At 51.9% G+C, this 15,419-nt stretch overlaps 1 protein-coding gene across 2 annotated transcripts in view; it reads left to right on the top strand.

Moving 5' to 3' along the window:
- Positions 1 to 15,419, top strand: part of CLUH (clustered mitochondria homolog) — a 33,165-nt gene that overhangs the window by 15,014 nt on the left and 2,732 nt on the right. For both annotated transcript variants that reach the window (XM_080629844.1, XM_080629843.1), the window contains 18 exons: positions 683 to 808; positions 1,782 to 1,929; positions 2,628 to 2,720; positions 3,224 to 3,918; positions 5,076 to 5,293; positions 5,873 to 5,977; positions 7,095 to 7,195; positions 8,588 to 8,740; positions 9,324 to 9,386; positions 10,064 to 10,308; positions 10,783 to 10,867; positions 11,413 to 11,566; positions 11,794 to 11,933; positions 12,042 to 12,122; positions 12,728 to 12,853; positions 13,303 to 13,424; positions 14,684 to 14,777; positions 14,969 to 15,103. In XM_080629844.1, coding sequence (XP_080485970.1) covers positions 683 to 808; positions 1,782 to 1,929; positions 2,628 to 2,720; positions 3,224 to 3,918; positions 5,076 to 5,293; positions 5,873 to 5,977; positions 7,095 to 7,195; positions 8,588 to 8,740; positions 9,324 to 9,386; positions 10,064 to 10,308; positions 10,783 to 10,867; positions 11,413 to 11,566; positions 11,794 to 11,933; positions 12,042 to 12,122; positions 12,728 to 12,853; positions 13,303 to 13,424; positions 14,684 to 14,777; positions 14,969 to 15,103 — 2,884 coding nt within the window. The remainder of the gene's footprint in view (positions 1 to 682; positions 809 to 1,781; positions 1,930 to 2,627; positions 2,721 to 3,223; positions 3,919 to 5,075; positions 5,294 to 5,872; positions 5,978 to 7,094; positions 7,196 to 8,587; positions 8,741 to 9,323; positions 9,387 to 10,063; positions 10,309 to 10,782; positions 10,868 to 11,412; positions 11,567 to 11,793; positions 11,934 to 12,041; positions 12,123 to 12,727; positions 12,854 to 13,302; positions 13,425 to 14,683; positions 14,778 to 14,968; positions 15,104 to 15,419) is intronic.

Genomic DNA, 15,419 nt, shown 5'->3' with positions numbered 1-15,419 from the left:
CTGAGCAACCATCAGCTCAGGAACATCTTTGGGTGGCTTTGACCCTGCAATCCAGATAAGCACCTGGGCAACCATAACCCCGTGTTTTGAGATACAAGGTTATAGTGTACAGAAGGAGAAGAAAGCTGTCTGCAGAGAAGGCGAGCTTAAAATACAGAAGATAAAAATCAAGCACACTTGTACCTTCTGTCTCATTACGAAGTGGAAGTGCTTCATGTTAAACTGGCTCGTGGAAGAAGTAATTTGGGGTCCATTGTTTCCCCCCAGATCTGTAAAAATAAGTGTTAAAAGTAATGAGTCCAAGGGTCCACACGTGAGTGCAGGTCCCAAGACCAAGTGGCCCAGTGAACATGAAACAAGTGGCCTTTTAGAGTTTGGCAGGATGTGACCTGGAGGGGGGGACCTGGCAGGCTTGGAGCTGTGAGATGAGACATCTTGAGAGGGCACCCACTGTTCAGTATGGGTGTGTGTTACTGTTGGGTTCTCTGTGAAGCAAAGGCCCTTTTGGTGTGTTTGGGAACTCTGTGAAATCAGTCTTTCCCAGCTGTAAAATATCAGCCCTTCTTGAACCTAGTGGTTCATACAGTGCATGTATGGAAGGCTGTCATGTACCACATTCCTAAGGTATGGGAAGTCTCAGGTACGACATCGCTTGTGCCTTTGTTTCTGTTCTCTCTTGCAGGTCTACTGCATACAACTTCAATCCCAAACCTGCAAACCCCAGTTTTCTCAGTCATTCCTTGGTGGAACTGCTTAACCAGATCAGCCCTACCTTCAAAAAAAACTTCTCTGCTCTGCAGAAGAAACGGTAGCCGTGCTTCTTCCTCTCCAGCTGCCTTGAGTGCTCTGTTGTGAGGCTGCTCAGGGAGGCTCAGCTCTGTGGCAGGCTCTGTGGTACTTGATGCCACTGGTACAGCAAGGATTGCAATGCCTGCTTTCTCTGAGCTCACGTAGCAGGAGGATAGCTGGGACGTGTGAATCTCTGCAGCAGTGACCACAAAACACCTGACTAAACGTCAGCAGCACCTGATGTAACTGTATCCTCATCAGTAGGTGCTTCTCCCTGAATCCAGAAAAGAGGCTGAAGCATGAAATACCAGGGAGAGCAATACAAGGGCTTTGTGTAGGCTTACGGTGGAGAGAATAATTATTTGAAACATGTCTGTGCATGTTCATTTTCTTTAACTTCCTCTAGCTCCTGCAATAACAACAATAATAGAACAACAAGGTATTGTGTTACTCTCGTGTCCTTGCTGCAGGGACCATTTATTCTGCTCCAGGACAGCAGATCCTGTGCAAAAGCCTGTCGTTCTTCAGAGTCCGCTTAATGAAGTGCCTGGGCTCGGCAGGGTGCAGACTGACAGGCACATTGTGTGGCTTTCAGGAGCGCTGCTGCTGTGCTCATTAGGAAGATGAAAGTGACACTAGGCAAGGGCTGGAAATTAGCAGTGGCCTCCAGCCACCACTGTGACTATCTGCCCATTTAAGAGTGATTATACTGTGTTGCTTCTTGGGTCAAAGTAAATACAGATGAGGCTGTCACCCGCTGGGAGCAGGCAGATGACACAAGGGGCTGTTGGGTGAAGTGTGCTTTTGCAGCTGCTGTTGAGAGATGCTGCCCATGCCAGTCAGTTGTGGGTTATTGTCCTGGTTAATGAAAGTCACTGTGCTGCTCCTGAGGCCTGCTCTGTTCTGGTGCTTGTCAAAAGCACAGGGAAAATTCTTAGAATAGAAAGAAATCTTCCTTTGGAAAATGTCTGATTGTTTCACTCACACTGCAGGGTTCAGAGACACCCTTTCGAGAGGATAGCCACTCCTTTCCAAGTGTACAGCTGGACGGCTCCGCAAGCGGAACATGCCATGGACTGTGTCCGGGCAGAAGACGCTTACACCTCTAGACTGGGCTATGAAGAGCACATACCTGGACAGGTACTGGCCTTGCTTTGCCTCAGAACACTGGCAAGAGTTTTAATGTGCTGGGAGCTGGTTAACTGGTAACAAGTTGGCCTTTGGTGTTTGTGGAAGGTTTTGCTCAAGAAGAGATAACTTGTGGGGGTTTTTGTTCCTGACAGTGCCCTTGGCCACAGGGGCTGTGCTGCTCAGGCTGCAACTCCCTGTGCATGGAAAGGAGCAGCTTCTGCTGGGCTGTTTCTAAATCCCACGTTCTTGCTCCGAGCACCACTGTGCACTCCTAATGTCTCAGGCCTGGGACAGCTCGTGGATCTCTGAGCAAACCATTCCAAACGCTTCAGTTGCAGCTTTATAGCATGAGATCTTGCAGGCTGTGGGCAGTGCAGGGCTGTGACAGAGGCTATCTGCCTGCAGTGTGACCACATCAATGAAACCTGCACAAGCCTCCTCCAGAGCTTAGCAAGCTGCTGGTTCAGAGAGGTTGCACTGCATAAGCTGGGTAGTGTGAGATCTACCCCAAAGTGCTGCTGAATAAAGTCCACTCCTAAGGAGTGTTCATTCCTGCTGCTAATTCACTTCCTCTGAGCTCCATGGAGCCTGAGTTCTTGCCCCTTCCCCTCCCTTCTGTCACTAAATGCCTTGTAAAGAAGGAATGCTGTCTTGCCAGCCTCTTCCTACTCAGTGCATTGCTTCCCACAAGGCTTTGACTCTTTCAGACCAGAGACTGGAATGAGGAGCTGCAGACCACGCGGGAGCTGCCGCGCAAGAACCTGCCTGAGAGGCTGCTCAGAGAACGAGCCATTTTCAAGGTAACTCTGGGGTGTTCGGGCAGCTCCTCGCGTCTGTCCCTTCTCTGCTGCCCATCTGAACACTTCACCTGGGCCACCCATTAGAAACTGCCAGAGGAGGGTCCCTGTTCGTTAGCTAAGGGCCTTGTGCCTGCCATCTGCTCCCAGCCCTGCAGGGCAGAGCAGTGCTCCATGACCCTGTGTCTCCCTGCTGAGCCTGAGGCAGCCTCTGCTGTTCTGTCTGATCCAGTGCTCCTTCCAGTGGTGAAGGGATGGTGACGTTTACACCTAAGCCCTCCCCTGCAGGTTGCTAATGAGTCTGAGCCATGCTGATCCCTAGGCTTCTGGCTCCTGGAGCTTGTGTCGAAGCCACCAGCCAGGCTCACAAAAGTAGAAGCCAGCTGCCCTGCCTGCTGGAAGGCTGTCAGGAGGAGTGAAGGGGAAATCTGCAGGGAGCTTTGGGAGCAAGGTGCTGGCAGGGTGGGAGCCCTTCCTGACCCAGTCTTCTCTCCACCTACCTGCAGGTTCACAGTGACTTCACTGCAGCAGCAACAAGAGGTGCTATGGCTGTCATTGATGGCAACGTCATGGCCATCAACCCCAGTGAAGAGACCAAGATGCAGATGTTCATCTGGAACAACATTTTCTTCAGCCTGGGCTTTGATGTCCGTGACCACTACAAGGACTTTGGTGGAGATGTTGCTGCTTATGTAGCTCCTACCAATGATCTCAATGGTGTGCGGACCTATAATGCTGTGGATGTAGAAGGGCTGTACACGCTGGGGACTGTAGTGGTGGATTACAGAGGTTACAGGGTGACAGCTCAGTCTATTATTCCTGGCATCTTGGAACGGGAGCAGGAACAGAGTGTAATCTATGGGTCAATAGACTTCGGCAAGACCGTTGTTTCACACCCCAAGTACCTGGAGCTGCTGGAGAAGACCAGCAGGCCGCTTAAGATCCAGAAGCACAAAGTCCTCAATGACAAGAATGAGGAGGTGGAGCTGTGCTCCTCAGTGGAGTGCAAAGGCATTATTGGCAATGATGGGCGTCACTACATCCTGGACCTGCTCCGCACTTTCCCTCCGGATCTAAACTTCCTGCCTGTTGAAGGGGAGGAGATGCCAGAGGAATGTAAGAAAATGGGGTTCCCCAAGCAGCACAGACACAAACTTTGCTGTCTCCGGCAAGAGCTTGTTGATGCCTTTGTAGAACACAGGTGAGCTGAGCTCCCCCTTCCTCCCCTTGCAATGGTAAGGGTGCAGGTCAGGACCTCGCTGCGTTGTCCCAGGGACAGCAGAGCTCCCAGAAGCAAGCAGCTGATCTCCCCATTGCTTGGCCACACATGTCCAGTTATAGAAACTTAATGAATGAGCTGAAAACAGCAGGGTTCTGCCAGGGCTGTAGGGAGCTGAGGAAAGAGGCAGTTCATAGTCTCCAGATCTGTTCTTGTTTCCTGTCCAAACATTCAGAAGCTCTTCTTTCCCTGCAGATACCCTGATGGCTAGGGAACGAGAAGGATTTATTCTTCCTTCTAAGGCTCTCCAGGTGTCTGGAATGCTACCTTTATTCCTAGAGACTGAAAAATAATTACCAATGGGAGCTGCTGGGTGCAGTTTGGTGGTGGGATGTGCAGTTTGGTGGTGGGATGTGCTGGTGTTTGGGCTCACCCAGTGCAGGAGCTCTGGGAGCAGCACAAGTCCAAGCCGTGTGGTGCAGCTGTGTGGTGCTGGTGATGTTGATGCTCCCGCTGCCATGTGGAGGGCTGCAGGTGGCTGCTGTCACAGATGGTCAGAGCCTGTGCTCTGCTTGCTGGGGAGGACAAGAGGAGCCTTCAGTTGCTGAGGAGGAGCCCTGCCTGCTGAGCAACCGGTTCTGCAGCCGGCGCCTGCCCCTGTGCCTGCGGGCAGGCTTTGCTGCTCTGGGATGGCTTCCAGACCAGCAGCCTGCAGGACAGTGGCTGTAGGGTGCTGCTCCTTGGCGAGCAGGGGCCGGGCCTCTTGCTAAGGTCCTGGCAGAGCTGCTGCTGGTTTGTGTTTGCCTCCTCTGTGCCCCTGGCAGAGCCTGCCCGTGCCGCTGTGTGTGAAAGCAATTTGTAAGCACTGCAAGGACATGAGTAATGAAACTCACTTTTTTGCTTCTGATAAACTGATGTGCACTCCTGGGAAGCTCATGCAAAGAGGGTGCACATCCTGCCCTCTGTGAAACTGTGTGGTCTGTATTGCTACCTCTGTGAGGTTTTTCCTTGCAGAGCAGTGGTAATCATAGGATCCCAGCCTGGTTTGGGTTGGAAAGGACCTAAAGCCCATCCAGTTCCAACCCCCTGCCATGGGCAGGGATGTCTCTGTGCTGAATTCCTCTTTCCCTTTGCTGTAGGTATCTCTTATTCATGAAGCTGGCTGCGCTGCAGCTGATGCAGCAGAAGGCCAACAAGCAGGAGAGCTCAAGTGCACTGGAAAATGGTGCCTCTCCCGAGAATGGAACTGCAGACAGCGAGAAGGCTGAGTCAGAGGATGGTAAAATAGACGATAACGTGACTGGACTTGATCAGGTGAAAGAGCTTGCTGAGACCATTGCATCTGATGATGGAGCAGGTATTTCACCCACAGCAGCCCAGGCCTCCTGCCCTGCTTGGTGGCTGTGTAACTGGTGGGAGCTGTGCTGGACTGGGGGTGATGGTTTGTTGTTAAACAGGAGCACTGGCAGCTTCCATCGCATTGTCTTTGCTCTTTGCATACAGCTGTTCACACACTGATGGATGAATCGCCCTGGGACTGGGGGGGTGAGGGTCTCTGGATGCAGCAAGCCCATCAGCTGTGCTGCAGGAGTGAGAGCTGGCTGGCAAGCTGGCCAGTGGGGCTGGTGGCCAGGGCTGGGCCATTACAGCCTTGAGCCAGTGGTGGCCAGGCTGGGAACTGTGCACTGTACAGGCACCTTTGGGTATCCCAGGCTTGGATTTCTGAGCAATCCCAAGCTCTGTGGGTTTTCTGGGTCATCTTGCACCCTCTTGGTCAGACTTCTTGTATTTTGCAGCCATCCTCCTTTCCAGATGTCCTACAGTGGTTTTTATAATGGATTGCTGCTTTTAGTAACACAACTTTGAACTGACTAGCTAGGCTTGTCATTTCCTGAAACCCACGTGCTTTTGTATTCTGTTTTTCTTCCTGCTCCAGTGGATCCCAAAAGCCGAGAAGTGATTCGGAATGCTTGCAAGGCTGTAGGCTCCATTAGTGACACATCATTTGACATTCGGTTCAACCCAGATATTTTCTCACCAGGTATGTGTACAAAAGCTGGTGTTCGTCCTCCTTCAGAGCACTGCTGCAGCCAGGCAAAAAACTCTGTTCCTCAGCCAAGAATATTGCTGGCTTTTGGCTAGCAATGTGGTGAAGCACTAAGATACAGAAGAGAGCAAGGAGTAATTGATTGCAGTGCTCCAAGTCCCAGATGCAGGCTGTGAGCTGTCTCCCACCACTGCACTGGGGAGGTCTGCAGGTTGCTGCCAAGAATGTTCCTGCCATTCTGCAGCATCCCAGCTGCTGGACCACATGAAAAGAAGCAGAGGGAGGGAAGGAAATTAGATTTGATCCTAATGTAGCTACACAAAAAACAACAGTTGTAGCTGAATGACTGATGTTGGAGCCTCAGCGAAGGGCAGGGTTTGCTTAAGTAACATCATGGTAAGCAGGTCACAGTGCCCTTGCGAATGCATGCATCAGTCATAGGCACCATTTGTAGCTTTCCATGGCTGGAATCAGCATTTTTCATTTGGAAATACAGAAGAAGCTCCCACAGTGTTCAGGGGGTGAATACCAAGGCTGTGCACATGCAAATCACAGGGGAAGGGTCATATGTATATATATTTAGCTTGGAATAAATGTGTCAGAAGGAGTATGAGTATTGAAAAGCCGAAGCACCTTCTAAGGCTGGTAAAGGTCAGAGCTTTAGCACCGGCTTTGCAGCTAGAACTTAAACCTTTAATTTTGGTGTGCAAAAGCCAAAGGCTCAGTTTCTAGCTCAGTTTCTAGCACTCGCAGTATTTGCTGGCCCATCTGCTAAAACATTCCCACTGCAGTCCAGCCAGTTGCCTCTTCTGCACTTGAGTTGTTCACAGCACTTTGCAGTAAGTAGAATGGACCAAATAAAGAGCAGAATTTGGACATGTAAAAGCTGTGTTAATGAAGAATGAATAGCAAGAGCAGAACAGCCACTAACTGAGCAGAACAGCCGATGCTCTTTCCATCCAAACATGTTATAGAGTTAGATGAGTGTTTGAAGAAGTATCTTTAATCCCAGGGCAACAGAATCACAACTTTATACCTTCTGTTGTTGTACACTTCCATCTGTGACTCATTTCCCCTTTGAGCTGATGTGTTTTCTCTTTTTCTCTCCCAGGTGTTCGCTTTCCTGAGTCCAGCAAAGAGGAGGTGCAGGATCAGAAGCAGCTGCTGAAGGATGCTGCTGCCTTCTTGCTGTCGTGCCAGATCCCAGGTTTGGTAAGGAACTGAAGGCCTGCAGTCGTGTCCCCTCTGAGAGCTTGCCTCAAACCTGGCTGCTCTGAGCAGACACTCACACACTGGTTCCCCCGCTTCACCTCCCAAGCCAAGGCTGAGTTCTGGCTCCAGTGGTGGAGTCTGGTGGCCAGGGCAGGCCCGAGAGGGGTTTTCCATGCCCTGACTTACACCATGGCACGATTTCCCCACCTCGGTCCAACAAAGAATTTTTGGCACTGGTAATTACCAGCGATTGCTAAGAGTTTGGGACAATAGAGACCACGTAAGTCACCCTCCCTAGCCCTGGGCATCCTGCACAGATTATTGTATTACCCGACCCTGATTGTGACTCAATTGGTGACTAATAATTTGGAGTGAACCAGGAAATTGTTCTTATTAATATCTGTTGTAAAAGCCTCATTCTGTAAATCTAAGCATTTTGGATGCTTACCCATGCACCTGGCTAGATAGGAGCTACCAGCTTTTCCTTCTCAGGACGCCCTCTGAATTGCCTCCTAATGGGTGTTGCAGCTCTAACTGGGAGGGCAGAATTGATGGTCACTCCAGGAGGTGCAGGAGTTTTTGGTCTTACGTAGGAGGGGATTTTCCTTGCTGGAGAGTTTCTTCTGAACTCTAAATCCACCAGTTTTGTAGTCAGCATAACCTATAAGAGCAGCCTACTCAGCCTTTAAGTGAAGAAGGAGGGGGAGTGAATCAGAATAGGGTTTGGCAAGTGTTGTTTTACAGGAGAGCTGATACAGGAGGATGTAAACCCAAAACGCTGCACAAGCAGCTGCGAGGGCACATTACAGACCAGCTGGTGTAAGCAGGCACTCCTCGTACTCCGCGTGTCAGCGAGTATCTGGTGTTACTCCATGACGTGAATGAAGTGACTGTTTATCAGCTCTGCCACACAACTTCAAATGCAAGGGCCGTGTCCCCTTATCAGCTGAGCGTGCACAGCCCCGTGTAATCTTTTAGTTAGAAATGGTTTTAGTTTGTGCCTGTGAGGCCCTTAAAGAAGGGTCAGGCTGCTGGTTCCACAAGCATTGCTTAAATAGGCATACCAAGGCCCCGAGCAGCAGGGCCAGAGCAGCAGAGGTGTTGAGAAGAGCCTCTGAGCAGTCTCTCCAAGCCGAATTTATCCACTTTGGGTAAAGCAGCTATGGAGCCTATGGCCCAAGGCTGGTAGCACTCAGCAGCTGGGCTCTGGCTATACAGGGCTCTCTACTTGCCAGTTCTTGCTGTGCTTGTAACTTAAATGCCATCCGTGGAAGTTCTGTGTCAGGCGACGCCTTCCCCCTCCCAGTCAGGTAACTCCTTAAGAAGGGGGTTAGAATTGAAGTTCTTTCCTTCATGGTTGTCTCAGTAACCGGAGTTCGTCTGTACCCCTAGGTCAAAGACTGCCTGGATCACACGGTGCTCCCGATGGACGGGGCTACCCTCGCAGAGGCCATGCACCAGAGGGGCATCAACATGCGTTACCTGGGCAAGGTGATCAACTTCATCACCAAGACCCCTGGCCGTGCTCAGCTGGATCACATCTATGTAAGCATCAGGCCTGACTCCAGGCTGTCAGTTAGAACCCCCTCTGGCACAACTTGCCCTGTCTGGCTTCCAGCTTGGCAAATTGCTTTCTCTGTGTAAAAACAAACAGCTTCAAAAACAGAGGAGGAGGAGGAGGAGGGAGAAGGACCTGTAAGTGGTGGATGGGGCGTTTTGCTCCCAGATCCTTAATGGCTTTCATGTTAGGGAGTTTGAGTGTCCTTTGGGATATAGAAGTGCTTCAGGGATTCCCAAGCACTATAGCAGGTAACACAGAGCTGGGGTTTAAGCTGTGCTTTTTTTAAGCCTCTACAATCCGTCTGGTCTTTGGATCAAGCTGGAAAGTGTGAGCACGAGGGCTGATGCTGGGGGAGCTCCATTGGAGCTTGTGGTTGCCTTGCACAGATGTGCTGGAGCTCCACTGGCTCCAGGAGTGTTGTCACATGTAAACCAGCTCTGTGCTGCAGGGTAGGGTCTGCAGAACGTGTCCTGTGGACCTTCACAAAGCCCCCTTGAGAAGCAAAGTGCGTTCTTCTTTGTTATTGCCAACTGACTCCTCGTCTCTGTTCTTTATTCCTTTGGGTAGAAAATAGGAATCAGTGAATTGATCACTCGGTCGGCCAAGCACATCTTCAAGACGTACCTCCAGGTATGACCTGCAGCCTCACCTCTTGCCTCCTGTGTCCTCCCCATGGCTTCTTCCACAAATAGAGCTGCTCCAGCCTCTTCCCTCATTAGGCAGCTCGGGGGTTGCTTAGCAACGGGAAGTACAATCTCATTAGTGCTAAAATAGGTACAGGCCTTCGTGAAGGGAGAACAAGTTCCCACTTGAAGGGAGCTTTCCCAGAGAGCAATCATTCATGCTTTCCGTCCTCATGAGTGAGAATCGGGGGAAGGCTTTTAAAAGTGAAATCACAGCTTGTTTTCCTTGTAATACCTTTTCCTCTCAAACTGGGTTGCTTCTGCCCTTCTAAGAAGCTTTGTTGATTGCATGAACAGCAGTGCATCCCTAGAGCTGTCTGTACAGAGCATAGCGAGGCCCCTGGCTTCAGTCCAGCATCAGAATCCTCTTTATGCTTTCGAGTTTCTCTGTCCTGGGTAGCAGCTTGGAACAGAACTATATATCTGTGTGTGTGTGCAGACATATGCTTCTGTGCTACATCTGTGCTACTCTCTGCTAGTTCCATTTGCAAGTGTTTTCTTCTCTCTTTCCTGTGAGGTTTTCCCGATCCTGTTAGGACTGGATTTGTGTGAGGCTCAGAGGCAGAGCAGTGCCTGTATGATGAGGGCAGGTATCTTCCCTGACTGGCTCTGGTGTCTCTGCAGGGCGTGGAGCTGTCGGGGTTATCAGCTGCCATCAGCCACTTCCTCAACTGCTTTCTAAGCTCCTTCCCGAATCCCATCGCCCATCTCCCAGCTGATGAGCTGGTCTCCAAGAAAAAGAACAAGAAAAGGAAAAACAGGAACCTTGGGAATGCTGATAACACCGCCTGGGCCAGCATGACCCCTCAGGAGCTTTGGAAGAACATCTGTTCAGAAGCAAAGAACTACTTTGATTTTAGTCTGGAATGGTAAGCGGAGCAAACTGCTTGTGCCTGGATGCTCACCAAGTGCCTGCAGCTCTTCTAGGTCTGCAGCAGGACCTGCCTTTGGGCTTGTTTTCTGTTTGAGTATAAACTTGTGCTCTTGAGAGAGTTTTACAGGCTTAGAAGGGCAAAAAAGAGCAGCAGGGGAAGTGTAACTGAAATGTGGAATGAGATTAAACCTGAGAGGCAAAGGCAGGTAGGAAAACCAGAGGAGGAAGGAAACCTCTCCTTAGCAGTGCAGAGGGGAGAAGGCGGCAAGAAACTGAAGGAGTGGGGCTTTGGTACCATTGTGCATCTCTGTGAGCTTGAATAGACCATTAGCAACCCCTGTAATGTCAGTCATTGCTTTCAGTTAGCACCCAGTGGTACAGGGACCTGTGCTTCAGATGCACCACAGTGGAGGGATGCCCTTGAGCAGAAACTCGCCTGAGAGCTGAAGCCTGTGTGTGCTTTTTGCAGTGAGAATGCTGACCAGGCAGCTGAGGTCTATAACCTGCAGAAAATCACCCTGCTTCGGGAAATCTCCCTCAAAACTGGAGTCCAGGTGAGATCCACGTCTTCCCTCCCTTCCCCATCTTGTTCTGTACGGAGAGACATGAGGAGTAATTGCAGGCTCCTTTGCAGGGGACAGCCTGTCCACCTTGTGCTGATGTTGGAATACAGCCCTGGGGAAAGAGATTTCTGATCCTGTAGCTTGCTCTGTCTGACAAACCGAGCTCACATCTCGAGTGCCTGCACTCGTGTACTCCCCATCCAAAGAGAAGCACCTCTGAGCAGAGCAGGACTTGGGGCTGTCCTTGAACACAGGGGGGTTCGTTCCCTGCAGCGCTGCCTTCCTGCCCCTCGGTGGGTGCAGTACTTGGCTGCAGGGGGTTCTCCTGTTGGGGCTCTGACAGCCTTGCACCGTGGTGTGATTTCACCACACACGTGGTGGTGAACACCTACACACGGTGTCTTTCAAAACTCCATCCCCAGGCGATGCAGGAGGTGTTTGACTGAATCCACACGTAGAATCCAAGGGAGGTTTTCCCCTCTTTTCTTGCCAAGTACCTATGAAAGTGGTGACCATGACCTGTTTGGTTCCTCCAGATCCTGCTGAAGGAGTACAACTTTGACAACAGGCACAAGCCCACCTTCACAGAAGAGGACATTCTCAACATCTTCCCTGTAGTGAAGCACGTGAACCCCAAAGCCTCAGATGCTTTCCACTTCTTCCAGAGCGGGCAAGCAAAGGTTCAGCAAGGTACAGACCCAACAGGCCTCTTGAGGCGACTGCTGATGAGGGCAGAGCAGGGCCCACTGCCCTCTACCAGTATAGAAGGCAGCAACATCCTCCTCCTGGGTCTTGCCGTTACACAAGGCAGTGACCTGTGGCTATGTCCAGAACAGTTCTCACTTCACAGGCACACACTGCTCCAGTGGTGCAGGGTTATTTAACTTATATAGGTATGTGAACATCACCTCTTTCAGGTTTCTTGAAGGAGGGCTGTGAGCTCATCAACGAAGCCTTAAACCTGTTCAACAATGTGTATGGTGCTATGCATGTAGAAATCTGTGCCTGCCTGAGGCTGCTGGCTCGTCTCAACTATATCATGGGAGATTATTCAGAGGTAAGCAAGGGCTGGGATAGGACCCGTGTAGTCCTCCTGTTCCTTCCCCATCCTTGCTGTGGTGCCTGGCTCTGTGTCACTTGCCCTTGGGTCTTGTGTTCTGTCCAGGCCTTAAGTAATCAGCAGAAAGCGGTGCTAATGAGCGAGAGGGTCCTGGGCATCGAACACCCCAACACGATTCAGGAATACGTGAGTACAGGCTGTGGGGGGAGCAGCAGCACCTCCTGTGGCCTCCTGGAGCCTGTGAGCCTTAAGCCCTGTCTGCAGCTAGAGAACAGCGGCAGTTCTGCCCCCTCCCTCTGCCCTGGCCTTCCCAGAATCCTGCACTTTCACCTCAAGCTTTGTATCCTACAACTCTGCAAAGCAGACACTCAAGGGTTCGTGCCCAGTGTGCTGCTGGGCCAGTGCTGGGCCTGCTGAGGGTGGGATTGTGGGGTTCTGTCTGCTGAACGTTCTGCGTTCATCAATTCTGCGGGCTTTGCCCTGGGTTGTGTCAAGAGCAGAGAGAGAAAGAATCCCTCAACAGCACAAGGCGGGTATCCCGCACGTGCAGGTTGATTCTGAAATACTCCTTGAGGTGCATAAGAGAAACTGAAGTGAAACACTTGGGCAGCTTCCTCGGCACTGGGCTCTCGTGATAGCTCAGTGGAGCTGTGAATCAACCAGACCGGGGCTTGTCGAGTGCTTAAAATCCTCTTTAACCATAAAGGAGCATCCCTTTGTTTGTGTGCACGGGGGAGAGGAGGAGATGAGCACATGGAAACCGTTCATGCTGGTTACTCCTTGTGTTGCAGATGCACCTTGCTCTGTACTGCTTTGCAAACAGCCAGCTCTCCACGGCACTGAACCTGCTGTACCGCGCGCGCTACCTCATGCTGCTGGTATTCGGGGAGGATCACCCGGAAATGGCACTCTTGGATGTAAGTCACCACTTATGAGAGCCTTCAGGTTCCTCAGGAATCTTCATTTCTAATCTCCAAGAAGCTTCTTGGCCTTTAAAATGCCCATAGTGCTGCCTGTTTGAAAGAGACATTTAGGCACTGCCCGCTCCTCCCTGGGTTACTGCCAGTTGGTGCCAGTAAAGGATGGAGAAAAGGCATTTGGCTCCTCAGCTGGGCAGGTCAGCACCGGGACACAGGAGCCGTGGGTTTGAGCACCTCTCACCCTTGGGAAAGTTCCTTCATTTCTTGCTCTCATCCCGCTTGTTTGGACTGAGCTCCCACGGGCAGAGCTGTTTCCTGCCACGTGCTATGGGGATACCTGCTGGGGCCTTCCGGCCTTTCCGGCGGTGAAGCACCTGAGTGGTCTTGCAGTGACTGCATGGTTTGAATTCCCCTTTCCTCAATGCCTCCATGGTCTCTCTGTGCAGAACAACATCGGGCTGGTGCTCCACGGGGTGATGGAGTACGACCTTTCCCTCCGCTTCCTAGAGAACGCGCTGGCCATCAGCTCCAAGTACCACGGCTCCAAGTCTTTGAAGGTTGCACTGAGGTGAGGCACGGAGCACGGGGCTGGAGGACGCTCACTGTGCTCATGTGGGAGGGAGCTCATCCAGCTGTGTCCAGCTGCATCCTTTAAATCAGAGCTTCAGTCTCATCCCTGCTGTCAGACTCCTCAGGACTGCTGGGCTGCTCTCAGGGTCATGGTGCAGCATCCAAGTTTGTTGTCCTGAAGGGCAGAGATCCCTTGTTCTTAAGTTACCTGTGGGCCCTGCATTGCAGCAGGCTGCCCCCAGAATCTGGTCCTTGGGTCTCTCAAAACATGTGGCAAGAGAAGGCTGACAAGCGAGGCCCATGGAGTTACACTGGGAGCTGGATGCTACACGAACACTGGTGTTTAATTGTTTGGGCCCTCGGGGAGCTGTCTTTGAGCAGTGGGTGATTTGCTTTCGTCCCTTCACTAAAACACTGAGCAGCTCCAAGGGAGCTGTGAGCGCTCAGCACCTTCAGGGTCTGCTCTGCCCCTCCCCTCTCAGAGCTGCCTGCACTGCCCTTGAACTCATCAGTGCCACCACATTGCAGCCCATCTGCTCTGTGTGAGGCTGGAAACAAATCTCACTCAGCACCCCCAAGAGCCTGACTGTTTTCCAGCCCTGATGGATCTGCGTTCTGCAGTGAGCATCCTGCCTGCCCTCCAGGGCACTGGGATGCGTGATGAGATTCATCCCCTCCCGCTGGGTAACGCTGCCAGACCTGGACTCTTTCTATTTCATTCCAGAAACACTAAGGCAGCAGAGTCCAAGCCGGGGCAGCTCTCCCAGCTGGAGGGAGCCCAGGTGACTGGTCCCAGCCTTCCTGGTTGTTCCTGTGCTGGCAGATCTTTAATGGGCTGTGAATAACCAAGGGATTCCCACGTTTGCTTTCTAAGAAACAAACAGACCCTTTCTGAAGGCCTTGTGGCTGCTCCCTTCTCCAGTTAACAAACATAGCCCCGAGGTGTCCCTGTGCATGTGCTGCCCCTGTTCAGTTCACCGTGGCCTTCAGCTTCCAGTGTGCAGGAGGAGAAGGCTCCAGGTCAGTCTTCATTTCTGAAGGTCACTTCTCAGCATTCCAGCAAACCCCAACCCAGAGCAGTTCAGTCTCTAATCCCAACAGACACAGCTCCCAGGGTGCTGTGTTCGGAGCCCAGAGTCTGCCTCTTTTCACACCGGTGTTAAGACCTAAACCCCGCTGGGTGCAGGTCACGCTCGCTGCGGTGCAGGGTTGTCTCCTCTTCACAAAGGCGCTTCTGAACCCTTTTCCTTCCCTCAGCCACCACTTGGTAGCCCGAGTGTACGAGAGCAAGGCCGAGTTCCGGTCTGCCCTGCAGCACGAGAAGGAAGGTTACACCATCTACAAGAACCAGGTAGGAGCACGTGGGCCGCTGTGTCCTGCCCTTGGCAGCCCCTCTGCACCCCAGTGCCGCAGCTGGGAACAGCTCCGAGCCAGGGAACCATCCCTCTAGGGATGGGGACATGGAGGGAGCAGAGCCGGGAGCGCAACCTGGTTTGGAGCCTGCCTGGATTTGTATTGAGCCTTCTTCCCTTTGCCACGCAGCTTGGAGAACACCATGAAAAGACCAAAGAGAGCTCCGAGTACTTGAAATACCTGACTCAGCAAGCAGTCGCTCTGCAACGCACAATGAATGAGATCTACAAGAACGGCTCCAATGCCAACATCATGCCTCTTAAGGTAACCTCTGCGCAGGAACAGCGCTCGAGAGCACTTTGCTGATGACAGATTTAGGTTTAGCTGCTCCTGAAGGATGTGCAAGTGTTTGTGTGCGGGGGGCAGTGGCTGGGCCAGACCAGTCACGGGCAGGAGGTTGCTGTAGATGCTCAGGCAGACGTAGCGCAGCATCACCGGTACGGACTCAGCATTTGTCCCCTCTGTGGGTCTGGCTCTTGCTCCAGCTGAGGTGTGTGGGTGCAGCTGCTGTGCTGCAGAGCACCCAGGGAGCTCAGCTCATGCTGTGGGAGCCCAGAGCACCCAGACCTGCCCCATGCTG

Source organism: Psittacula echo (genome assembly GCF_963264785.1).
Source record: "Psittacula echo genome assembly, chromosome: 15".
In the NCBI taxonomy this organism is placed as follows: domain Eukaryota; kingdom Metazoa; phylum Chordata; class Aves; order Psittaciformes; family Psittacidae; genus Psittacula; species Psittacula echo.
The sequence above is the reverse complement of the archived record's forward strand: the minus strand, read 5'-3'. Positions and strand labels throughout refer to the sequence as shown.